The 27,057-nt window shown below is 38.3% G+C and overlaps 1 protein-coding gene across 4 annotated transcripts in view; it reads right to left on the bottom strand.

The window, feature by feature from the left end:
* Positions 1–27,057, bottom strand: part of LOC107660220 (calcium uptake protein 1, mitochondrial-like) — an 80,630-nt gene that overhangs the window by 41,283 nt on the left and 12,290 nt on the right. For all 4 annotated transcript variants that reach the window (XM_016449481.1, XM_016449482.1, XM_016449483.1 and 1 more), the window contains exon 4: positions 10,064–10,226. In XM_016449481.1, coding sequence (XP_016304967.1) covers positions 10,064–10,226 — 163 coding nt within the window. The remainder of the gene's footprint in view (positions 1–10,063; positions 10,227–27,057) is intronic.

Genomic DNA, 27,057 nt, shown 5'->3' with positions numbered 1-27,057 from the left:
TATATAATATAAACATCAAGTTTCAAATAAAATGAAGAAATAAAAATAACTTTTATGTATCTTTTTAAAGCAATAAAATCACTGGATTATTATCTCAAGTTGCATCCTCTTTACATAAAACATCTGAGTGACAGGTGAGGCCACGACAGAGATTACAATTGAGAAGCTGGGCCTAACTCCTGTTTGAAGCCCAGACAGCCTTTGAGCTGAACATATCTCTCTAATTCCGCTGCTGAAACGGGATGAATTATGGAACAGCTTTCCTCGCAGCCAGATGAATAATGAATTTTATGTTCACTTCCTTACTCTCCCTCTTTTTACAACCACTCTTCTCTCCCTAAAGGAAAGCCAGACTCTTTAAACTAACTTAAATGACATCACAAGCCGCTTCAGCACACCATGGTCTCCTTACATCCCACCCACAAGTGTAAGAAACAGACTTTACAGCGAGGGATGACTTTTTCTGAATGACAGAACGATGTGCTGCTTGTGCAAGTACATCGCACACCAGATGAATGTCAGCTAAGAGATTCTTAAGAAACACGCTTTAATCAAACATTTAGCCTTTCTCGATGAAGCACAGCTGCTCTGGATGTCAGACCATCTCCGATATGAATGCTATAAAATTATTTATTTGCTATGTTTACACGGGAGATACATTTGGCCATCAGGATAACAACAAAAAAAAAAGGGAAAAACACTTTGCCACCCAACGAGGCACTAAACTCTAATAAAGCTGGCGAAACTGTTCTTTGTAATTACAGTCGCAGGGCATTTGTCTGGGAGGAGAAAGGATGAATGGCCGGCCAAGCGTTACGCACTAATTTGTGGCGTCTTCCACTCTATTTCTGCTATACGCATAACGTCCCACATTTTTATACACACTCACACAGAGTCCTGGTGCTCGCTGTCTTCCATTCGGAGAGAATGAGAATTGTAAAGAGAATCTCTACTGCTTCAGCATTACTGTAGAGCATGGCGCTTGCAACACCAAGGTCATGGGTTTGATTCTCAGGGAATGCTTGAAATGAAAAGATGTACAGTAGAGATGCAATATAAGTGGCTTTGGATAAAAGCCTCTTCCAAATGCATAAAATGTACCGTAATGTAACGTAATTTACTGTTTTAGCATTCCTGTAGAGCAAAGTCATGGGTTCGATTTCCAGGGAATGCATGACGTGAAAAGATGTTCAGCTCAGATGCAATGCAATGTAACAAATAAAAGCCTCTTCCAAATGGATAAATGTTGTAATGAACAAATGTAACATAATTTACTATTTTAGCATTCCTGTTGAGCAAATTCATGAAGGTTCATGAATGTTCATTGCATTATCCAAAAAGATAATCTCTCTTTCTAATAACTGCTTTAGGCTGCATTAATAATTGCATTATCAATGGCTCAAGCCTCCGTTACTGGTTATAAAATGACATTTTGGAATTAGCAACAGAGGCTTGAGATGAGATACGTAAAATATTAGTCCTACACGCAAGAGCATTTTACGCACAAAAACCTGACAAATGTCTTGAAATACATCATCTTAGGGCTGCACGATTAATCGAAATTAAATCGCAAAGGCGATAAATCACAATTAGGCAGAAGCTGTGATTGTCATGCATATCTTTCAGTGAAGCACGGTTCTGTGATCAGTAGTAAATCTCCATCCGAAGGCCAGAGGGCGCTCTCGCGCTGAAACTCCAAATACGCCCTGCAGAAGAAACCCAGGAAATTCCTATCGCCGCAGCTGAATAGATAGAAGATTTAACTGCTTTCATTAATTCAACGTGACTAATAAACACACGACTATGACAATATATGGTTTATCTGAGTTCGTCTTATTATAATGTTTATTATAATAAAGTATATAATAATGCAATGCTAATCGACATAGCCTTTATCACTGTTTAGAATACTATGAAATATGATGTGTGCCTTATTCTGTGCAAGAAGCCACATCATCTCAGAAGGATTTATTTCAAACACTCGACTGACGTTATGAAGTGAGTTTGGAGTAAAAACATGTTATTAAAGGGTTAGTTCACACAAAAATGAAAATTAGGCTGCATTTACTCACCCCCAAGGCATTCTAGGTGTATATGACTTTCTTCTTTCAGACGAATCCAGTCGGCGTTATATTAAAAATTGTCTTTGATCTTTCAAGGTGTTTAATGGCACTCAGCGGGAGTTGCATTCCTTCAGTCCAAAAGAACTTACATACAAATCGCCCATCCATAAAAAAAAAGTGTCTCACACGGCTCCGGGGGGGTGAACAAAGGCCTTCTGTAGCAAATCGATGCGTTTTTGTAAGAAAAATATCCATATTCAAAATGTAATAATCACTTGAATCTAGCTTGCGCTCACTGTTGTAAACGGAAGCAGTTCCGGGGAATGACGTAGGACGTCGGCTTTGCGCATGCGCCGCTCAGAAGTGACGCACGCGGAAACGCAGCGGAGAGATCAAAACAAAACAATGGTCAAGAATTAGAAGTTCAAAACGAGGATTTGTAAACAAGAATGTCGGAGGATTTCGATATAAGCCAAGAGGAGACTGGTTTTCCTTTGCTAAAGTAAGGAAACTTTGCTTCCTTTGATCCTGTAAACAAACGTTGGTTTTCACGAGACCCACCGGCGCATGCGCAACGCTGACCTCATACGTCATGCTCCCGGAACTGCTTCTGTGTACAACTGTTGGCGAGCTACATTAAAGTGATTATTACGTTTTGAATATGGATTTTTTTCTTACAAAAAACGCATCGATTCGCTACAGGAGGCCTTTGTTCACCCCCGGAGCCGTGTGTGAGACTTTTTTTATGGAAGGGTGCTTTTTATTTCACGTCTTTTGGACAGAAGCAATGCAACATCCGCTGAGTGCAATGATAGAGCTTGAAAGATCAAAGACAATTTTTTATATAACTCCGACTGGATTCGTCTGAAAGAAGAAAGTCATATACATCTAGGATGCCTCGGGGGTGAGTAAAACGCAGCCTAATTTTCATTTTTGGGTGAACTAACCCTTTAAATGTGGTATTTTCACCTGCTTTCAGATGGAGCAACATTTACTACACAGAGCCGTAGTTCACCGACAAGCTACGCAAACAGCTTTCATAATCGCAGAACGATTTCATAATCGCACGATTAAATTGTCTGCGATTATGAACGCGACTTTGCGTAGCTTGTCAGTGAACTACGGCTCTGTGTAGTAAATGCTGCTCCATCTGAAAGCAGGTGATGGAGATTTACTACTAATCACAGAACCGGCTTTACTGACAAGATGCGCATGACAATCGCATTCGATTAATCGTGCAGCCCTACATCATCTGAACAATGTCTTGAGGTGTGGTAACTAGCATAATCGGAATAACTGACTCTGGTCTGTTGAATTATTAGACAATAAAGTACACCTGTGTGTGCATTACTAGCAAAAAAAAAAACTACATGGTAATATATACTGTGGGATATAGTGGGCTAAATTACTTATAAAGATTGTGGGTAAAATTTTGATCATATCGCCCACCACAAAGAATGCTTGCAGTAAAAAGAAAAGAAATTAGGCGCTGGACAAAAAGAGAGCAGGAGAGAGAGATTAAAAGTTGTGGAGGTGTGTCGTGGGCCTCAGAGGACTGCTGAGGTGGGCTGTACGGACACAGAGCCGTCCACTTCCATCATTTAGACTGCAACAAAAGGAGATAACAGACCCCATTAAAAAGGACGTTACAGCCAGTTCTACTGCTTCCAAGTGAACAGTGAATACTTTCATTTAGTGATTGCAGTAAAATTTATCCTTAAAGTGTAAAATTAAGTGGGTATTTTTTAACATTCACTTTGCTTTAATAGTGGCCATTTTTCTTTGCATGGTCTTACTGACAGCCCTGTTATTAAAGTGCATCTGAATGTGCTGTGCTGCAGAAGAGCACAAGCTGTATATGCTGATAACAAATATGTGTCAAATATATGGAATGGAGAATAAGATTTGAGAGCTGCAGAGAGGATGATTTTCTGTGAGTGACAAGTAAAGTCGCCTGCATTTATATAGCGCTTCATATAATATTGATTGTTTCAAAGCAGCTTCAAAGTAATAAACAAAAATAATTCAAATAGGAGATAAATGTGGTGTAACCAAGTTAAAAAATATTTTAAATTTTATTTTATTTTATAAAATTTTATTTTAAATTATTTTTTAAAACGTTTGGTCACACTTTAGTTTGGGGACCAATTCTCAGTTAACTAACTACTAACTATGACTATGGGAGGGATTAAGGGTTCAAGAATATGGTCATGCAGAATAAGGCGTAATTATAATACTAATAAATAGCCAATATGCTAGTAATATGCATGCTAATAAGCAGCTAGTTAATAAAGAGAATTGGTCTCTAAACTTAAGTTACCAAAAGTTTTTTTTTCATTATATTTTAACAAAAGTATGTTTGTATACCATGAATAATAAATCAATAAATATAATAGAATTTTTATGTATTTATTGCTAAGGTTTATTTTTCTAGAAATATAAAAAGAAAATTTTGAAATATTTTTAAGAAATGATAATAATTGATCATGCCTACTTTACTCAACTTAGTTTTCTTTTAAAAAAATTGCACTGGCTTTTTTCACCATGATATCAAGATTTCACCACCCTGTGATTCTACAAATATTGAACTTGCCTCCAAAAAAAAAAAACATCAATATTTAAAACTTTTAATTCAGAAATTAAAAACATGTTCATCATATATACTGTGTATTCAAGCTAGTATGAATCATATTCAGCTATTCAATTCAGACAAAATTAACAAGTCATTGACCTGAGTAATGGCCATCGTTCTGTGCTGTTCCTCATTCAGAACTATAAGACAACAGATCACTATGAATATAGAGTAGTACATGAGTAATACAGACAACTTTAACTTTTCCATTTTGTAGATGTAATCACTACAAATGGTTATTCATGAACAACATAAGGTTGTGGAAATAACAGAATTTTCATTTTTGGATGAACCCTAAATCAGACAGCAGCCATTTGTTAACAGGAATGCTGTCCCAGGACCAACAAAGTGTGTTGTAACAGGAACATGTCCAACTTGTGTAAATCAGATTAAGACTAACACACAAAAAATGTGTGATCTCATAACAGTGCATCATCCAATTTACTAAAATTTACTGTCCAAAATGACAAATGTATGATGAAGACTAGGGTTGGGTATCTTTTTTTTTTTTTCCGATACCGGTGCCAAATCGATACTTTTAAAACGGTTCCGGTACCTAAACAGTGCCTGAACCGATACTTATTAAAAAATAAATAAATAAAAATTCCCCCAAAAAATGGATTGGCGGGGTTCACCTAACAGTATACGTAGCAAGGTTTTTTTTTTTGTTTATTTGCTTATTTTGTTTTTATAATAAATAAAAAGAAAACAAGTAGAAAGAATAGAAAAAGAATGGGGAATGTTAATGTTAGAGGGTAATTTTTAAATAAAAATAAAACAATTCAATAGAACAGAATAAGAACAGATAATGCTAGTGTTAGAAGGTCATTATTTATAATAAATAAAAAGAAAATAAGTGGAAAGAATAGAGAAAGAATAGAGAATGCTAGTGTTAGAGGCTCTTTTTTCTTTATAAATAAAACAAGTAGTTAGAATAGAATAACTCATTGACAAATATCTGATCTTGTAAGATGTGCTCCCTTTACACCCTTTTAGAGTGCGTGTGTTTGTGAAATCGAAAGTGAAAGTAAACAGCGCAAATGTTCATTCAAAAATATTTAAATACACTGCATCCTGAGTGCGGCTCCCTGATGCGCCAAAATTATATACGATATTAGAATGTTTAAAGAAGTGGACACGAAAATTGCGGGAGCGAAACACATGTTGTGTGTGTTTGCGGGAGCAGGCGGCAATGGTCAGAGATTCAGCGGGAGTGGGATTAAGAAAACAGCCGAATCCCGGACATTTTGGGCAATTAAGAAATCCCGGCCGGACGCATTTTTGTAGGTCCAAAAAGAGGACATGTCCGGGGAAAAGAGGACGTATGATCACCCTAATTTATAATCTATTGCTAATCGATGTATTCTTTTTAAAGTAGCATATGGAACATATTTTCTGCCTCATTCTGTGACAAGAAGCCTCATCAGATCACAAAAGGAAGCATTTGACTGGTGTGGAGTAAAAAGGTTATAATGTTATAATGTTGTTAATGCTCTTTTGTTGGACAACAGGATTAGAAATGTGAATACAAGGGAGGTTTAGCTTTAGGCATTTTAATTTAAGCATGTTTAGCTTAGTTAACGTAAGGCTACCTACTGCCATCAGAGCAAGTGTAATTACTGCATTCCGCGCTCCTCGGATGCTCTCATTTCCCGAGTTGTGCTTTTAAGTCGGAATGTGAAAACAACATGGACACTCTCGTTACTACAAAGATGTGTTGGATTTGTATTATTAGAGTTTTCCGACTTGAGTTCACGTGCATTTTCTCAGTCAGGAAATTTTTTTTCACGTGCGGTGCCAGTGATGACGCTTCTTACATCCGTTTCGGAGAACCTGAGGACAAATATTTCAATCGATCGCTCAGGCATGGCACCGAAATCTGCGTTCGGATTCGGTTCTAGTACATACCGGTTACATAGGTACCGTGCCATATTGGTACCGGGTTTCGGTACCCAATCCTAATGAAGACTGGTCTGAAAATGCTGAACTGAAAGTGTAGATGCACTCACACATGCAAACACACACATTTGCAGACATCAGCACTTCTATCAGTTATGCATGGCCAGTGATCAAATCTCTTGCATCAGCTCTGCCTCTGGGTGAGAGTGACGGAGTCTTTCATTCTACTGTGCTAATTAATTTACCAAACAATGTCGCCCTCTCTCTCTCACACACACACACACACACACACACACACTTCACTTCACTGTGGCATACCCTCCTTTAAAAGCCTCTGCTCGGTTTGCCATCACTTTACATGCAACAGCTGTTTTCCTGGCTCAGCTGTCATGGACTCCATTAAAATGCAAATTCCAAGATGTAGATGTTTGCATCTGATAATGTAAAGAATTTAAAAAGTAATTAAACACTATGTAAATGAAGAGAATATAATGAAATTATTAAATATAGATCTAATGCACTACACAGAGCCGTTGTTCACTGACGAGCTGCGCAAAAAATCGCGCAAATATGAACGTGGTTTTGCGCAGCTCGTCAGTGAACAACGGCTCTGTGTAGTTAATGCTGCTCAATGTGAAAGGCCGCAGGTGATGGAGATTTACCGCTGATTACAGAACCGGCTTTACTGATAAGATGCGCGTTAAATATCGCATGCGATTTATCGTGCAGCCCTAGCATAAAGCCAAAGTTATTTCATTTGCCGGCCATCTTGGTAATGCCCAAGGGTACCTGTTCTCTAGTCACACATCTACTGTCTGCTTGAATGGAGAAAAATATAGGCTAAGATTACATTTCAAAAACACATGGGTTAAAATGTAGCTTGACTGGTTGAGCTACACAAAATTACAAAAGAATCCAAGCTGGTAACTGATAGAGTGGCATCGAGAGTCAAAATAGTTTTAGCTTTTGATGCTCGAATTTGCTTTTTTCAGATCCTCTTCTTCTCCCGTTTTTCACCACATATCAGATCACAGAGGCATTTATTTTCAATAAAAAAAAGAAGAAAATATTCAAAAAGTGGAAATAAAGTGCCAAATGGGTATTTAATAGTACAGGTATGGGTATTTGATTAACGGGTATAGACTATAATTGAAAATGTACGTAATGTCCTTATGCTGATTCATGGGCTGTTACAGTGTGAAAAGCCCTTCTGTTGACTGCTAAATTTCTTTTCATTTCTGTAAATTCCTCTTCCTTGTGATTCCAATTCAACATTCTGTCTTTTTTTAAAAGATTAATTTTTTTCAGTTTTTTTTTCCCTTTTATTCTGATAGGACAGTGGAGTTAAGACAGGAAGTGAAGTGGGAGAGAGAGAGGGGCAGGATCGGGAAAAGTCTGCGAGCTGGGACTCAAACTCGGGACGCCCGTAGCGCAGCTGCGTTATATATCGGCGCACTGCACACAAGGCTATTGGCGACATCATCGACCACATTTTGAATGTTTTATATGGTTATGGCACAGAATACATCATAATACAACAGAATACGTCAAAAAAAGGCAATGCCGTTGTTTCAGACTTTAAGTTGTGGACTTCACTTTAAACATACACCCATACTTCCCTAGGCTCTTCCTCTAAGGGGAATCCCTGTGTGAGAGAAAGAAGTTTCTGCTGAAAGACCCTGAAACGGTCAAATTTGAGGCAGCTCATAAGTACAATTCAGGCAGCTCCATCTCCCAAAATGCAACTTTGAATGTGACCTCACAGAGGATCTGTGCTGAACCTGCCCCCACTGGTTGTAAATAATAAATCAGATTCATAGTGGGTTCCTAGTGTTCAAGGGCTTAGGCAGTTCTGTTTCGGTAGTAGTGGCCACTAGAGCATGTTCATGAGACAAATGCAAGTCAGCGAAGTGAAGGGCATAACAATTGTGGAACATAGCCCTGTTTTGGCTGATGAGCATGACCACGTCAGCTGGTAGATGAGGGTCAAAACTGTGACAACGGTTTGAATTTTGCACTACAACGCCACCTGTCTGCGGGGTAGTTTTCAATTTTCTTCACTGCTACGTTAGGAACATGGCAGGACAAAAACCTTATGATGTAAAGTAATCCTTTATCACAGCTTCAGCCCTAAGAGGAATGTTACAGACTTGGATTAGAGCACAGGAAATGAGTGAGGAAGTCAGGCTGTGCCACAAGCCAGTGGCTATCACTGTATTTATGAGTGTGTCAAGCCTAATGCTATTTACAGATACAGAAGGAAGCTCAGCACGAAGAGACATGACTGATGTGTGATGTTTACATATATGAGCAAGATTCGGAATTCAATTGAATGCCTTTCAAACTCCAGAATTTGAATTTGAAATGATGCAGCAAGCAATTTGTAGAATTTGAATTGAATGAAGTAGAATTAAATTAAAGTAGAACAAAATTAAATTGTAAATATTTTTTAACTGCTGTAAAATAACTTTTCTCTTTTTTTTCACAAATTTTCAAAAAAAAATGTAACTAATTTGTCACCCATGAACTTATCTTTTGATGGCTGTCCTATTTTTTAACAGTACTGAACCTGAGAAAAAAAATCTACATATTAGAGAGTAAATATACAGTGGTGTGAAAAAGTGTTGGCCCCCTTCCTGATTTCTTATTTTTTTGCATGTTTGTCACACTTTAATGTTTCAGATCATCAAACAAATTTAAATATTAGTCAAAGATATTTGTTTGATGATCTGAAACATTAAAGTGTGACAAACATGCAAAAAAATAAGAAATCAGGAAGGGGGCCAACACTTTTCACACCACTGTACATAGTCAAATAAATAAATAAAAATAATAAAATGACATCAAAAAATTACTTATGTTTTATCGCAACACTTTTGATTCTCTATGGCTTTTCACACGTCATTCTAAACCCAGCATAAATGGAATCCTGGGTTATCTTGCGTCACGTTTCACATTGCTTATTCATAAACTGACGTTACACAGTACATCGCTAAACCCCAGTTCAACATTCTTATTTGCATATTTGCAGTGTCAGTGTCACTGACTGGACGAATGCAGCATGAGACGTGCTTACATAATGGCACTAGTATTGTGCATAAACATATTATATACTGCAGACTGTAAAATCAAGTTCTCCAGAATGGATGTTTCACACTATAAAGGTAAGAATGAAATTGTCTCCAGAGCAGGGTTTCATAACCCCGGGTAAAAAGTGGTGCTAACCCCACTTCTAAATTACATGATTGAAACGTTCCTTGACCCGGGGTTAAAACCAGTGTTTAGAACGACGATAACCCGGGGTTAAGTGCAGTGTGAAAAGCCCTTCTGTTGACTGCTACATTTCTTTTAAATTTTAAATTAAATTCCTCTTCCTGTGATTCCAATTCAACATCCTGTTAGATGTGGCCAATTAGAATATTGAATTCTGAATTTTGGCCAACCCTGGCCAAGAAAGACTGAAACTCACTCTCTGGCTGTTTCTCATTGGGTGTGATGGAGCGCACGAAGTCCTGTGGTGTCATGTACACCTCCGCGTCTCCGTGCTCACTGATGATCTTCAGGGTGGCAAAGTAGCGAAATATCTTGTCTGGGGTGGAGTAAGCTCTGATCCGGTTCTCATACTCCATCACCTGTATCACACACACACAGAAAAACACACTTACAGTCAATATCAATGCTGGGAAGTAACTACTTTTGTCTTTATACTAAATAAACAACATTTTTACTAGTGTGACAGTAGTTCAGGTGTTTTTAAAACCGTGGAGTTTTTACAGTAACGCGCTACTTTATCCAAGTAGTGTTGTAGCGTAAACAAACGCTATTGCCATTTTTGCATTGGTGTGCTGTGTTTACCCTTGTATAGTGTCCCTATTAATGAATCATTGTGTGTAAATGAACAGGTACAGAAAATGATTCACCAATTCAATTGTTCGATTGTTGGCTTTTTTATAACAAAATATTAACATGAAATTGCGTTTACAACCATTTTATCTTCATAATCTGACATTTAAAAAAAAAAAACATACAATGAGGAAAATAATTCTGATCTAGACCTGATTTATCCATTGGGAATTCTGTGTATTTTGAAAAGTCAGTGTTTAGCAACAACGGAGTCAGGTGGGTTCAGGAAAAGTGTTAAAAAGAGAGATTTGTGATGTGAATTAAGACAAATAAGAAATAAAAAAAATCTGCAATGCGTTAAAGTGTACTAGGACTTACAGACAGAAGTATCAGTCAGTGAGTCAGTCAGTCAGAAGTGCCTGAAGCTTTATTGCGAGTTGGGTCGAGGTTTGAGGTTCTGAATATATATGTAGTACTAAAATACCTAAGGCTTTCAGTGCACTCTGTGTCCATCCTGGTAACACCTGCGGTTATTTTCTGAGTAGGCAATAGTCATTAGTGGAAAAGAAGCTGTGAAATGTAATACATTAGTGAAATCTGCAACCTATATAGTACTTTGTGATCAACTTCATCTTATATAAGGCTGTATTGAATTAATAATATAATAATAAAATCTAATAAAAGCATTCTAGATAGATATAGCCTGCCAAGGCTGGTCATTTACGTAACTAAATCTAACCCTCTGATCATTAGAATAACCTGTCATTATGGCTGTCATAACAGCAACTATGGCAAAACAGCAGACAGTTTTGTTTTGAGTTATGAATCAAGAGCAGCCTAAAAGTTATTAATAGCCTGAGGCGACATGGCATGTATTAACTGAAAAATCATCCATTGCAGGTGGCTATGAAACAAATGAAAACTCCTGTGTATGAAAATGTCTAGTTTGTATCGGAAATATTTAGACAATAACTGTCAGTTACATCATGTGATCATGTGAGCCTGACAAACTTTTGCAAAGAACTGAGGACTTACTCCATGTTCAATCATATGAAACAAACAGTATATTCTATTTCTAAAGCCACTTTTTTTGTAATGTCTACTAAATGATTTTTTGCCTTAATAATGTAATATTTAATATTTTCTTCATTCGGGGGCATTTATTCAGCATATCATGCCATGAAATTATTTAAATGATTGACAGCCATTAATTGAGACAATTAAATTTTTTAATTATAGCCATTACTGCAGTCGGTGTCTCTTATTGTGATGGATGTGTCTGTATTTTTTGGTCAAAGAACATCAAAATAAGCAGTAATAGAGGTCAGTTTCATCGTTCTCATCCAGCCTTTGATGATGCTTCCTTTTCCACTATCTGGCCGTCTTTAGCAAATGCCCATTTTGCAAGTGACTCATTATGCAGGCTACTGTAGGCTAATTTTCTAAGCTAATTGAGTGTCAGTTGCATGCAGCTATTAGACAACAGAAGTGATTGTAGTTACAAGATGAGGTGATGATAATTTGGAGTTTAGGATATTGCCTGAATGCCTGCAGTAAGTGAGGCTTGTAAATGTAAAACTGTACTTGTCAATCAAACCCTGCAATTCCTGAGGTCACTGCGCACCACTGTTAATTTTTTTTATTTATACTTGTGTCAGATGAACATACTTGGTCACTGCATTGGGCCTCACCATTATTTTAGGATTTTGCACCATAAGTGTTGTGTTTTTAAGATGCTGTCAAGTTAAAAATGGTTCAAGTGCTAAAAAAAAACATGTGTAGAGACCTTTGCCTTCTGTTTTATTCAGTTGCTCTCTATTTTGCTCTGAAAACGTTCCAATACTAAAGGTTGAGGGATGTTGACTGATACTTCTGTGTAACAAAAAAGACATTTCGAAAAATGTCTCAGTGGGGTATTTTGTCCATATAACAGAAGTCAAAGAGGTTCAATGGTGTATTGGGAGTCCACTGACTTTCAATGCATAAACAAAAATAGTCAAAACATTCCTCAAAATATAATCTTTTGTGTTCCACATAAGAAAGAAAGTAAAACAGATGCCCGAGTCTGACTTTTCGGACATTTTTTTCCCCAAATTCTTAATCTGACTATGTATTTGAAGACCCTACTCTTTTGATTTACATATTTTGCATACTATATAGTAGGGAAGTACACATATTCAGATGTGGAGAGTGTTTTATTGAGTTCATTGCTCACATAAACCTGACAGAAAACAAGACACGCACTGATTGTCATGACAACTGGACAGCAATTTCATTTACACAGAACCAAAACCTAAAATCTAAACTGTACTTTCTTGTTGCTGCCTTGCAAGTACTGATACTTCCTTCAGGAAAGGCAAATGTAGTTTTTCTTTTAAAGTGATGGTGAAGTCTGATGTCAGACACTGTAATATGCTCTGGTCCCCTCCCTGCTTACCGTGGTGACGAGATGCATAGCAGACTGTCATCACTCTTTTCCACTGCATGGTACGGCACTGTACGGCTCGGTACGGTTCATTTTTGGGGGGTTTTCCACTGGGTACAGTACCTGGTACTGTTTTTTAGTACCACCTCGGTTGAGGTTCCAAGTGAACCGTACTGTTACCAAAACGTGACGTGTAAACTCTGCTGATCACGGATTGGCCGGAGAGAATCGTCACTACCTGCGTCACTGAACTTGTGACACAAACACAACAGAACCGCTAGATTTAAATCAGCACAGCCAGCGAAGGATCGAACGCAACTGTTTTGAACAAGCGCACCTTTTTTTAACAACCAAAAAGTGGCTGTTTCGTTGTCTGTTGAGGAAGTAGAGACGTTCCTCTCGTTGATAGCAGAGGAGCGGATCCAGCGAGAGCTTGATGTGGCGACGCGGAATGAAAAAGTTTTTCAGGAGTCGCAGCAGTAGAGGCGGCGCAACTATAACGACATGTGAATAATCCCGCCCACTCTAAAGCTACACTAAATTGCAGTGTGTACAATACAGTAGGTTTCATAGACTGTTGGACAAGTTTTTGGGGCAGACCTGACCTGTTGAAAAGAGATAGTCTTCATCCCTCCTGGGGTGGTGCCTCTCTTCTCTCTAGAAATATGGCACATAGAATGTAAAACTGTACTTGTCAATCAAACCCTGCAATTCCTGAGGTCACTGCGCACCACTGTTAATTTTTTTTATTTATACTTGTGTCAGATGAACATACTTGGTCACTGCATTGGGCCTCACCATTATTTTAGGATTTTGCACCATAAGTGTTGTGTTTTTAAGATGCTGTCAAGTTAAAAATGGTTCAAGTGCTAAAAAAAAACATGTGTAGAGACCTTTGCCTTCTGTTTTATTCAGTTGCTCTCTATTTTGCTCTGAAAACGTTCCAATACTAAAGGTTGAGGGATGTTGACTGATACTTCTGTGTAACAAAAAAGACATTTCGAAAAATGTCTCAGTGGGGTATTTTGTCCATATAACAGAAGTCAAAGAGGTTCAATGGTGTATTGGGAGTCCACTGACTTTCAATGCATAAACAAAAATAGTCAAAACATTCCTCAAAATATAATCTTTTGTGTTCCACATAAGAAAGAAAGTAAAACAGATGCCCGAGTCTGACTTTTCGGACATTTTTTTCCCCAAATTCTTAATCTGACTATGTATTTGAAGACCCTACTCTTTTGATTTACATATTTTGCATACTATATAGTAGGGAAGTACACATATTCAGATGTGGAGAGTGTTTTATTGAGTTCATTGCTCACATAAACCTGACGACACGCACTACACGCACTGATTGTCATGACAACTGGACAGCAATTTCATTTACACAGAACCAAAACCTACTGTACTTTCTGTACTTTCTTGTTGCTGCCTTGCAAGTACTGATACTTCCTTCAGGAAAGGCAAATGTAGTTTTTCTTTTAAAGTGATGGTGAAGTCCGATGTCAGACACTGTAATATGCTCTGGTCCCCTCCCTGCTTACCGTGGTGACGAGATGCATAGCAGACTGTCATCACTCTTTTCCACTGCATGGTACGGCACTGTACGGCTCGGTACGGTTCATTTTTGGGGGGTTTTCCACTGGGTACAGTACCTGGTACTGTTTTTTAGTACCACCTCGGTTGAGGTTCCAAGTGAACCGTACTGTTACCAAAACGTGACGTGTAAACTCTGCTGATCACGGATTGGCCGGAGAGAATCGTCACTACCTGCGTCACTGAACTTGTGACACAAACACAACAGAACCGCTAGATTTAAATCAGCACAGCCAGCGAAGGATCGAACGCAACTGTTTTGAACAAGCGCACCTTTTTTTAACAACCAAAAAGTGGCTGTTTCGTTGTCTGTTGAGGAAGTAGAGACGTTCCTCTCGTTGATAGCAGAGGAGCGGATCCAGCGAGAGCTTGATGTGGCGACGCGGAATGAAAAAGTTTTTCAGGAGTCGCAGCAGTAGAGGCGGCGCAACTATAACGACATGTGAATAATCCCGCCCACTCTAAAGCTACACTAAATTGCAGTGTGTACAATACAGTAGGTTTCATAGACTGTTGGACAAGTTTTTGGGGCAGACCTGACCTGTTGAAAAGAGATAGTCTTCATCCCTCCTGGGGTGGTGCCTCTCTTCTCTCTAGAAATATGGCACATAGTCTTAGAGTTTGTACTTGACTAACTGGGGCCCAGGTCAGGAAGCAGACATCACTGGCTAAACCGACCATCTGCTAGCCGCCTCACGTCACAGAAGTCAGTTAATTCTCAGCACAGAGATTCTTTCACATAGATATCATACTATACAGACTGTGTCTGTTCCCCGAACCAGCAAATACAAAAAAGGTCCAAAACAATTTAAGGGTAGCAACTGAATTGATGTTCAACAAATAAAAAACAGATATAATACAGATGAACAAATGATAAAGCTTGGCTTAATGAATATTAGATCCCTTTCTACAAAAGCGCTTTTTATAAATGAAATGATCACAGCTCATAACTTAGATGTGCTCTGTTTGACAGAAACCTGGCTAAAATCAGATGATTACATTATTTTAAATGAGCCTTTCTCAGTATTTCTCAGAGCTCTGGTTTCAAGTATAATTCATTTGAAGTAATGGTGATTCAAATAACATTACCCAGAGAAACAAGTGTTAATGATAAATCCCCTGTGACGTTTGTACTGGCTACTGTATACAGGCCACCAGAGCACCATACAGACTTTATCAAAAAAATTGCTGATTTTCTATCTGAGTTAGTGCTGCCTGCAGATAAAGTCTTAATTGTTGGTGATTTTAATATCCATGTTGATAATGAAAAATATGCATTGGGATCTGCATTTAGACATTCCGAACTCCATTGGGGTTAGACAACACGTTTCAGGACCTACTCATTGTCGTAATCATACTCTAGATTTAATACTGTCACAAGGAATTGATGTTAATGGCGTTGATATTCTGCAGCAGAGTGATGAAACAGTCCGACACCATGGTACAACGAGCACACTCACGCCTTAAAGAGAGCAGCCCGGAAAATGGAGCACAGCTGGAAGAAAACAAAAGGAGAGGTATTTTGTATTGCATGGTGGGAAAGTACTTCTACTTATAGAAAAGCTCTAAAAACAGCTAGATCTACTTACTTTTCGTCTCTCTTAGAAGAGAACAAACAGAACCCCAGGCATTTATTCAATAAAGTGGCTAAATTAAAGAAACATAAAGCATCAACAAACGCAGACCTTTCCCAACAGCACAGCAGTAATGACTTTATGAACTTCTTTACTTCCAAGATCGATACTATTAGAGATAAAATTATGCAGCCATGCAGCCGTCAGCCACAGTATCACATCAGATTCCACAACAATTCCACTCATTCTCTGCTATAGGACAGGAAGAATTCTATAAACTTGTCAAATCATCAAAACCGTCGTGTATTGAATGTATTTGTCCTGCTGTTGGTTAGTGTTTAAGTCAAGTCAAGTCTAGTCTAGTCTGTTCAAGTCAAGTCAAGTCAAGTCAAGTCAAGTCATGTCAAGTCTGTGTTTATTGTTTGGATTCTGGATCACTTTGTAAATAAAGCTGCACTTGGGTTCATCTTCAACTCGCCTTCAGTGGACTGATCGTTACAGTATGCTAGACCCTATTCCATCTAAGCTAATAAAAGCGGTGCTTCCGTAGGTTCTATTCTGAACATTACTGAGTTGTCATTGTCATTAGGATATGCCCCAAAAACTTTCAAGCTCACTGTTATTAAGCCTCTCATTAAAAAAAACACAACTTGATCCTAGAAAATTAGTTAATTACGGATCAATCTTAAATCTTTTTTTTTTTTAAGATTTAAAGATTTTATTTTCGGTCAAAAATAGTAGAAAAGGCAGTATCCTCTCAGCTATGTTCCTTCTTAGAGAGAACATCCGATCGTGGTTGTATTTCTCTATTAGTACTACTGGATCTTAGTGCTGCGTTTGACACTATCGACCACAACATTCTTTTGAGTAGACTACAAAATTATCTTGGCATTAGTGGAATTGCATTGTCATGGTTCAAATCTGACTTATCTGACCGTCATCAATTCTTAGCAGTAAAATACAAGATATCATATCGATCACAAGTACAGTATGGAGTGCCACAAGGCTCAGTACTAGGACCGTTGCTTTTCACACTTTACATGTTACCCTTGAGAGATATCATCAAGAAACATGGTGTTAGCTTTCACTGTTATGCTGATGATACTCAGCTCTATATTTCTTCGCGGCCTGACAATACATACCAATTCGCAAAACTAATGGAACGCATAGTTGATATAAGAAACTGGATGACTAGTAATTTCCTACTGCTAAATTCTGAAAAACAGAGGTTTTAATTATTGGACCAAAAACCTCTGCATGTAATAATAACCTAAAACACCATCTAACACTTGATGGCTGCTCTGTTAATTCCTTGTCATCAGTTAGGAACCTAAGTGTGCTATTTGATAGCAATCTTTCCTTTGAAAACCATGTTTCTAGCATTTGTAAAACTGCATTTTTCCATCTTAAAAATATATCTAAATAATATACCAAAATTACGACCTATGCTCTCAATGTCAAATGCAGAAACGTTAATTAATGCGTTCATGACCTCAAGGTTAGATTATTGTAATGCTTTATTGGGTGGTTGCTCTGCGCGCTTAATAAACAAACTCCAGCTGGTTTAAAATGCAGCAGCTAGAGTTCTTACTAGAACCAGGAAGTACGACCATATTAGCCCGGTTCTGTCAACTCTGCACTGGCTCTTATAAAGCCCTGAATGGTTTAGTTCCTCAGTACTTGAGCGAGCTCATATCGCATTATAGTCCTTCACGTCTGCTGCGATCTCAAAACTCTGTCCATTTGATAATACCTAGAATGTCAAAATCAACTGCGGGCGGCAGATCCTTTTCCTATTTAGTGCCCAAACTCTGGAACAATCTACCTAGCATTGTTCGGGAGGCAGATACACTCTGTCAGTTTAAATCTAGATTAAAAACCCATCTCTTTAACTTGGCATACACATAATATACCATTGCATTTCTATAATTAAAATCCGTTAAAGGATTATTAGACTGCATTAATTAGGTCAACCGGAACCGGGAACACTTCCTATAACACCCGATGTACTCGTTACATCGTAAGAAAAATGGCATCTACGCTAATATTAGTCTCTTTCATTCTTATTCCGAGGTCACCGTAGCCATACAGATCCAGTCAGTATCCAGATCAGATGGTCACCATAGCCACCCAGATCCAGTCTGTATCCAGTCTAGATGGCAGATCAGTACCTAGAGACGACCTCTACAGCCCTGAATGTCAGCGGAGACCATGTCAACTAGATGCACCCCAGAGACAGATCCCCTGCGAAGATCTCATCACCTCGACGACCATCGGTACAAGACCACCGGAACCAGACAAGATCTCTGCACCTGTGTTGCAGCCTGGAATTAAACTACGCCATGGTGTTTTCGTCAGGCCAGAGGAGAACTGGCCCCCGACTGAGCCTGGTTTCTCCCAAGGTTTTTTCTCCATTTCTGTCACCGATGGAGTTTTGGTTCCTTGCCACTGTCGCCTTTGGCTTGCTTAGTTGGTTACACTTGACTGATTGCACAGACACTATTGGAAGAGAGCTGAACTGGATGTGACTGTTATTGTCTTCTTGCATTATTGACAAACTATTTTCCTGTTTGACACTGTAAAGCTGCTTTGACACAACCAGTATTGTATAAAGCGCTATACAAATAAAAGTGACTTGACTTGATACATAATTTTGAAATATTAAAGGCCGCGATTACATGAGTTCGCATTTACAGAGAGTTCAATTTCATATCATACAATAAACACTCTTCCAGCACATGAGCACGTGCTGTGTCAAAGTAAAAGCTGCAAACTGATCCAGGCATTAAAACAGGCAGCTCAAATAACTTTAAAATAATAATAGGAGAATATGATGCATGCTGTCTGTCTGTTTAATGAGAGCAAATTAAACAACATTCACAGCAAGCATTCTTTACATCACTAAATGCCATCTGAATGACTCATTCATACAGCAAGAGGCTGTGTGTGTGTGGTCATGTGTCACGGCTTCTGCTCGGTTTCGGATGGAAACGCAATGTGTCATAGAAACAGACAGGTTGGCATCTAACTGGCACCCACAGTGGGCTGGCCGTGATGCCAGATGACACTGGCACACCAATGAGGGTTACAGAGAATAACGCACAAGCACCAAAGCAGGGACATACCCTAGTGGCAAACATCACACACACACAAGAGGCACTTTCCTTGATCTTTTGAGAGTTCACTGTACTATAAAAACAAAAGGGTTCGGCTAATATATGTTTCTGTTGATGGATGCGCATTCTGGCTTCCCAATACATTACAACAGCGATAAAAAAAACGTGGACAAACCATTCACTCTTGTTCAATGTGAATGCCGTATGCTGGAATATGAGCATTTATTCCGTCATCACCCGCGTGCTGATAGTGCACCAAAGCAGGGACATACCCTAGTGGCAAACATCACACACACACAAGAGGCACTTTCCTTGATCTTTTGAGAGTTCACTGTACTATAAAAACAAAACCTATGAGATGCGTTGTTAAGCAAATGGAATCTTGGAATATAAAAATAACGTGGACAAACCATTCACTCTTGTTCAATGTGAATGCCGTATGCCATCCCCTGGGTGCTGATAGCGCGCGCGCGCACAAGTGAGACCTGAACAGCACACGTTGATATCTGTGTTTAAGCTAAACTCATTTAAGCTTTGCCAGTTTTAACATTTAAGAGCCAGAGGACACTAGCTCGCGCGTGCAGTGAGATGATTTGTGCGTGCGCTTATCCGAAGAGCGCAAACCCGCGCCTCAGAACGCGCGCAAATATTAAGCTCTCTTTGAAGTATTGTACTCAAATGGACAAATTCACACAAAAATTATGTCAAAATGCCCATCTTGGTAAGTATCCTATAGCAGACATAGCCGGCTGAACGCACTGTATCAGTGCACTGGATCAGTGCATTCTCTTAAAGTGACAACACTTTCTTAATATTAATCAAGCACACGTTGATATCTGTGTTTAAGCTAAACTCATTTAAGCTTTGCCAGTTTTAACATTTAAGAGCCAGAGGACACTAGCTCGCGCGTGCAGTGAGATGATTTGTGCGTGCGCTTATCCGAAGAGCGCAAACCCCACAGGTGAGACCTGAACAGCACACGTTGATATCTGTGTTTAAGCTAAACTCGTTTAAGCTTTGCCAGTTTAAACATTTAAGAGCCAGAGGACGCGAGCTCGCGCGCACAGTGAGAAGATTTGTGCATGCGTTCATCCGAAGCGCGCAAACACGTGCCTCAGAACGCGCGCAAATATTAAGCTTTCTCTGAAGTATTGTTTAAATGGACAAATTCACACAAAAATTATGTCAAAATGCCCATCTTGGTAAGTATCCTATAGCAGACATAGCCGGCTGAACGCACTGTATCAGTGCACTGGATCAGTGCATTCTCTTGAAGTGACAGCACTTTCTTAATATTAATCAAACAGCAACAACAAAGAAATCACTCACTGCTCTTGATTGAATAGCTTTTGTAACTTTAATACAGATTCATCTTTAATTTATACAGTCAAATATGCAATGCTGTTTTACATTTCATTACTTTATTCAATTTCTGTACCTAAAAACTAATGTTAGACCTACCTAAAAAAAAAACTGAAAATCATTGTTTATTTTATTTGCATCTTTACTCTATTGTATTTATTTGTGCTGTTGCTTGTAGTTAGATAGATTATTCTTATTTACTTTATTTTTATTTGACAGTATAATTTTTGCCTAAACATAGCACATACCGAACCATACCGAAATCGTGACTCTAAAACCGTGATACAAACTGAACCGTGAGTAAGTTGAACAGTTCCACCCCTAGTTGCTGCCTTACAATTTGGCTAAAACAAGGGTTTACAATTATGGAGGCAGCAGACAAATAAACAGCAGAACTAACAATATAAGAGTAAAATGCTGTTAAGTTTGTCTGCTAAATCTGTTAACTTAATGCTGTTTCTGACTGTGTAGCACCTGCAACTCTGCAGTTAGAGCATAAGAAATAAGTGGCTGAAGTTTATTTTTTAAAAGTTGATCATCTGATCATTTTTGGTAGGGAAGCCCATTTCAGCCACTGAAAAAGAAAAAAAAAAAAAAGGCATCTGTGACTTTTTTCTTGCAATTGTGAGTTTACATATCACAATTCTGACTTTTAACTGCATGATAAACTCGCAATTGCTAGTTATAAAGTCAGGATTTTCTTACAATTGCAATTTTATATCTCACAATTCTGACTTTATAACCTGCAACTGCATATTATGAAGTCAGAATTGTGAGACTTACATTAACTCACAATTGTAAGAAAATCCTGACTTTATAACTAGCACTTGTGAGAAAAAAAAGTCAGAATTGTGAGTTTTCATTTTTTATTCAGTGGCGGAAATTGACTTTTATTTATATATTTTTTTAACACAGATCATTTTATGAATCTGTAAAAGTTAGGGCTACCCCCTAATAGTCGACTAACCTTCAGTCGACGAGAAGAGGCTTGTTCGACCAAAATGTTATTAGTCGCAGAAAAAAAATCCACAGTAAGTGGTGAGGTCACGCAGTCTGTGATGGACAGATCGTTAACGGCTGGATTTTGTGGTAATACAGTACATCCAAATGCTCGCCTATCATTCATCGATCTCAAATATGGTTTATCATCTGAAATAAGTAAGTAGTAGCAACTTTACATGGCCGCTCAATCTAATGTTAACCTAGAAATATGTGTGCTATTCAAGTGTCTGTGCGGAGTGTGAAAGCTGAACGGTAGCGCACACACAGCATGACAGATGGAGGCGGCGGTGCAGTCACTTGCTCTTAAAATACTCCGTCATATTGGTCATACTATAAGAGTAAGAGATAAGAGTAATACATCTCGGAAGTGCAAGTGTCTGAGAGTGCAAGCCTGAGAATGCACGTCTGAGAGTGCAAGCGCCAGCTGCAGCCAGACCCTTCTCAAATTCCGTGTATAGCCTACTTGCCTTACAAATATGAAAAATATATAAATAGAGAGTGAAATGTCTACTTTCAAATGACACAATTCAAATCTGAAAAAAAAAAACTACTGTGGAGATGATGAATCAGTGTCGCCGAATTCATCTTGCCGAAATCACAGAAAACACTAGTTTATCAATAGATTATTAAAATGTTAATGCAGTTTAATCTTACTGTTTTTCCCTGACACATTCATCATCATTACTTCTGCCGGTGTGCTGTGACGAGCTTTATGCATGCGCTTGTGCGCTTATTAGGCTATGTAGGCAATTAAAAGCTCATTAGCATGATTTAAACGGTTTATTAATAAACTAAGATCCCTAAAGTTGCAAAGACTAAAGTCTCAAACCAGAAGAAATATTCTTTATAAAAGCTAAGACTTGTCCACACCCTCCTAAAACGCCTCGTTTAAACACGCCCCCACATGTCTACGTCACTGTGTGGGAAGATTTGCATAACACCGCCCAAATGTTCACGCAAAGAATGAAGGCATAACTTCTATTCCCGCTGTAGTATTGTTGCTGACGATTCCAAAATTACAACCAAAAGCCGCACAATGTGGCATGGTATCAGTATTCTGAGTTGTGTTGCGGTAAAATTAAAAGATAGCGCCAGTAGCTCCGAGTGCAACCATTTAACGTCATTGAAATAATGGCACCCCCCATAGTCCAAAATATGTACACCCATAGTCCAAAATATGTACAAAACTATGTGGATTTTTTAAATAATGTAAATTCTACTACATATTTCAGTAAGAGACATCATTTACATTATATTAAGCCATACAAGTCTTAATACCCGGGGTTGCCTTTAATATTACATTATTACTAGGGCTGCCCTTGACTAAAGATTTTTCTGGTCGACTAGTAGTCGTTCATTTTAAGCATTAGTCGACTAATCGCACGTTTATTAATAAACCATTGGTTTAATAAACCATACAGACAAGTCAACTTGTTGACTAAACGGATGTGACGAGTGGGGCGGGGCCGAGAGCCGTGGGAACGGAGCGAGGCCGGTGGAGTTAATGATAATGCGCGACACCTGCACCACTCACCGGTCTCGAGTCCCGCGGAGGAGCTCCGGAAGGATAAAAGGAGGAGTGACGACAGTGAAGGACGAGGTAGGACCAGGCCTGGATTTTATTTTGTGTTTTGGTTCTGTTTGTGCGCGGCAGTCGTCCGCGAGGGGCTGTCGTGCTATTTTCAGTTGTGCGTTTATTTTATTATTAAATTGTTTAAATGTTTGCCGGTTCCCGCCTCCTTCTTCCCGAACTACGAATTGTGTTACAACGGAACTGCAGCTGATAGTGGACATTGGAAATAATAGTCGACTAGTAATTAGTACCACAGACTCACAATGTTCACACTTTTCAGGGGAATCGCCTATGAATGGATTACTGATTGTTATGTCTGAATATTCAGATAAAAACAGTATAGCCATTGTAATGTTAACATAATATGATACAATTGGAAAAATTGCTGCATGAATTAATTAAAATTAATAGTACCTTATTATTATCTATGGACTGTTAATGAAGGAACATTCCAAAGTGTATTTAGGACAAAGGAAAAAAAAATAAATTACAGAAAATACCAATAAAGCTAAAAATTTAAGTATATCTCAAGCAAACTTTCACACTTCAGAAGACTTTAAATCTATGAATCAGGATTAAACAGAACGATACTCATTCTGAAAGAAATAGTTCTTCTTTTAGGCTGATGATACACGGGGCAACTTTTTGAGCAATGTTGCCGCCAACGGGCAACCAGGTGAGGCACAGGGCCTCATCCATTATCCATTCTCAATGTGAAAGTGCCCAAGCAACATTGCTAAAAAAAAAAGTTGCCTGGCAACATTGCTCAAGAAGTTGCCCCGTGTATCATCAGCCTAAAACTAACCCAAACAAGATGGGAGTTTTTTTGAGTGAGATATGTTTTTGTTCATACGGACAGGGATGGCAGAAGGGACAGGGATGAGATAGAATGATTGGCATCCATCAATAAGCATTTGCTTATTAGTTTCTTCTTATAATATTAATTTCAGACTGCTTTAAGAAGATTACCAATATGACACTTCAAAATGACTCGGCGTTTGATGGGGACACTCAAAATTAGGCTTGCTGCGATAGACGGTGTTTTCGGTTAAGCCGCAACACCGGTTACTTCATTTGCCTACCGCGGCACCGCCCCCCACCGTCGTTTTGATTTTTTTATAGTAACAAAAATCATTTAGCCTAGTTCAGTTAGAGGACAGACACTTTTAAAACTAAACGCTCAATGCAGCGTGCCGAACCGTGCGCGAACGACAGTGCACCACGGAGCAGGAGTCAGATTTTATTTATCACGTGAGGAGAGTGAGTCGAGCTGACTGACAAGAGTGAGGTGAGAAAGACAAGACAATGGCAGAAGATTGTTTAGAAAGGAAATGCAAAGGCGCCTGTTTAGCAATATTTTAGATTTTGAAAAGCCTATTGACTGGAAGTTTTTTTAAACATTCGTTTCTTATTTATTTGGTTCCACAGTGTTTGCGGATTACTTTATTTAAACTTTGTGTATTTTATTTATTTTTATTTTACATCAAGGTGTATATGCTGTGCTTCCAAGCTTTCTTATTCGTTTTGCTCATAAACATTCTGTTTCTTATTTATTTGGTTCCACAGTGTTTGCTGATTTTCAGTTTTATATACCTATTTAAACTTTGTGTAGCCTAAGTAATTTGTTATTTTATTAGGCATATATGGTGTATTTTTATTCTTTTTGTTAATAAAAGTTCTATGAGTTTGACGTTGTTGTTGCTTGAATTGAATCAACGCGGAATTGCTGCTAATTTGAAAGTGAAGGTAAAATGCGCACTGCACTTTTTCAAGCTATTTGAAAGCCAAGAAATCCGAGGAAAAGGGAAAACTCAAACGAACAATTGCTTGACGCCGAATTGCGGCAATTCAATTTGCCGCTGAATTTGAAAGTGAAAGTAAAATGTGCACAGAACTTTTACAAGCCATTTGAAAGCGAAGAAAAGAGGGAAACTCAAACGAACTAACACAAAAAAAATAAATTACCCCACCCCAACGGTGATACCGGTTGTCATATATATATATATATATATATATATATATATATATATATATATATACACATATATACATATATATATATATATATGTGAAAAATATAAATATTGAATTGGGGTGGTGGGTTTATATGAATGCATCTCTGAGGGGAACTTACCATCTTCAGAAAAGTTTTGATGGCATTTTCTTTTCCACTTACCTCCGTATAATGCATATTAAATTAGTGTTTATAAGCGCAGCTGCTTTGTTTACAGTGGTAACCAAGGAAACGCTGTATCACTGCTGTTCCATTAGCGCCACCTGCTGTCAGAGAGTGAATTAACATTTTCATTCAGTCAGTCTGCTGTTTTTGTTTTGTGCATGTCTTATGTAGCACTACTGTCTAATAAATGAAAAAATCCATTTCATGTTTTACCGAACTTGTATCGAACTGTGACCCCAAAACCGAGGTACGTACCAAACTGGGACTTCTGTGTACCGTTACACCCCTAATGCAAACATTTAGATAGAATAGAATATCCATGTGGATATATCCATGGCATGTGGTGATGCCCATTTTGGAAAATTTTGGATTAGGTAGTTAATCTATGAACATTATATTTGCTATTTTTAGTAGCTCCCCAAATATGGTTACAATGGTATATGTTATGAGGATATACCGCCGAGTCCTTAGATGTTACACAGAAATTCGTTCTGTTTGTGTTTCATGAATGAGGCCTATTGGTCGAAGACATGGCCTGGAGGGCAGCGCTTGTGTAAACAGAGACAGCCGCCTAATGTACCCTGCTACATGATGAATGGCCTCATCCATCAAAGGCAGAGCCCCACCATCCAACAGCGAATCAGCTTCACTCTTAATGTGCTGCTGGTTTGATGTATGCTGTTTATTTTAATACCGTCTCCATATTTCAGTGAATACCTACATTCCCCCCCTTTTTCTCTGCTTATAATGAAATGTGATGATTAGGCTCTAAACAAAAAGGTCTGAACAACTGCCACTGCAACCAAAACCGCTCCCGCGTCTTGCTATTTTAGGACACAGAGTAGCAAAAACAAATCATCCTGATAAATTAGGTCCTTTTTTAAAGAACGCATACACAAAAACAACCACAAGACACCGCCTAAGTAACCATGTCAACACGTCCTAGAGTAGAGCATCTGTTTCAAGGAAATATGTTCTAAACTCAGGTCAATTTCTCTTGCACCAAACAGTTCTGTGAATACATTTTTTGGCTACTGTAAAGAAATTAAACTTCTGTAATCATTTACTCACCTTTTTTTCATCCCAAACTCATAATACTTTCATTCATCTGTGTAACACATATGACATTTTTAATGAACTTAAGAGATTTCTGTCTGTCTATTGAAAGTCAATGCCCTTTCTTGCTTCAAAATGTTTATAAAGAATTGATGTAATCCATATGAATCGAGTGGTTTGATCCAAGTCTTCTGAACAGACACAATCACTTCATATGATGAACAGATATACATTTTTTTTTAAATGTAATAAAAAATTGATCAACATACTAGTGTTGTCTAAAGTACCGGTACTTCGGTACGAAGTCAAAAAATTATTTTTTAAAGGGGTCATATGATGCGATTTCAATTTTTCCTTTGAAGTGTTACAAGCTCTTGGTGCATAAAGAAGACCTGTAAAGTTGCAAAGACTAAAGTCTCAAATCCAAAGAGATATTCTTTATAAAAGTTAAGAGTCAACCACGCCTACCTAAAACACCCCCACCTGTCTACGTCACGATGTGGAAAGATTTGCATAACGCCACCCAAATGTTCGCGCAAAGAAAGAAGGCGTAACTTTTATTCTCGCTGTAGTAATGTTGCTGCCACCATGTCGTGAAAGCGCTGTGTGTTTCGTTGTGAACGCGAAACTACTTTGTTTGGTCTTCCAAAAGAGGACACGACTAGAAATCAGTGGTTAAGTTGTATTTACAACACTGTTCCAGAACAGTTCAACCCAAATATTCAGATGTGTGCAGC

Source organism: Sinocyclocheilus anshuiensis, unplaced genomic scaffold (genome assembly GCF_001515605.1).
Source record: "Sinocyclocheilus anshuiensis isolate Anshui unplaced genomic scaffold, SAMN03320099.WGS_v1.1 scaffold475, whole genome shotgun sequence".
Lineage (NCBI taxonomy): Eukaryota > Metazoa > Chordata > Actinopteri > Cypriniformes > Cyprinidae > Sinocyclocheilus > Sinocyclocheilus anshuiensis.
Note: the sequence above shows the minus strand (reverse complement) of the source record. Positions and strands in the feature narration are given on the sequence as shown.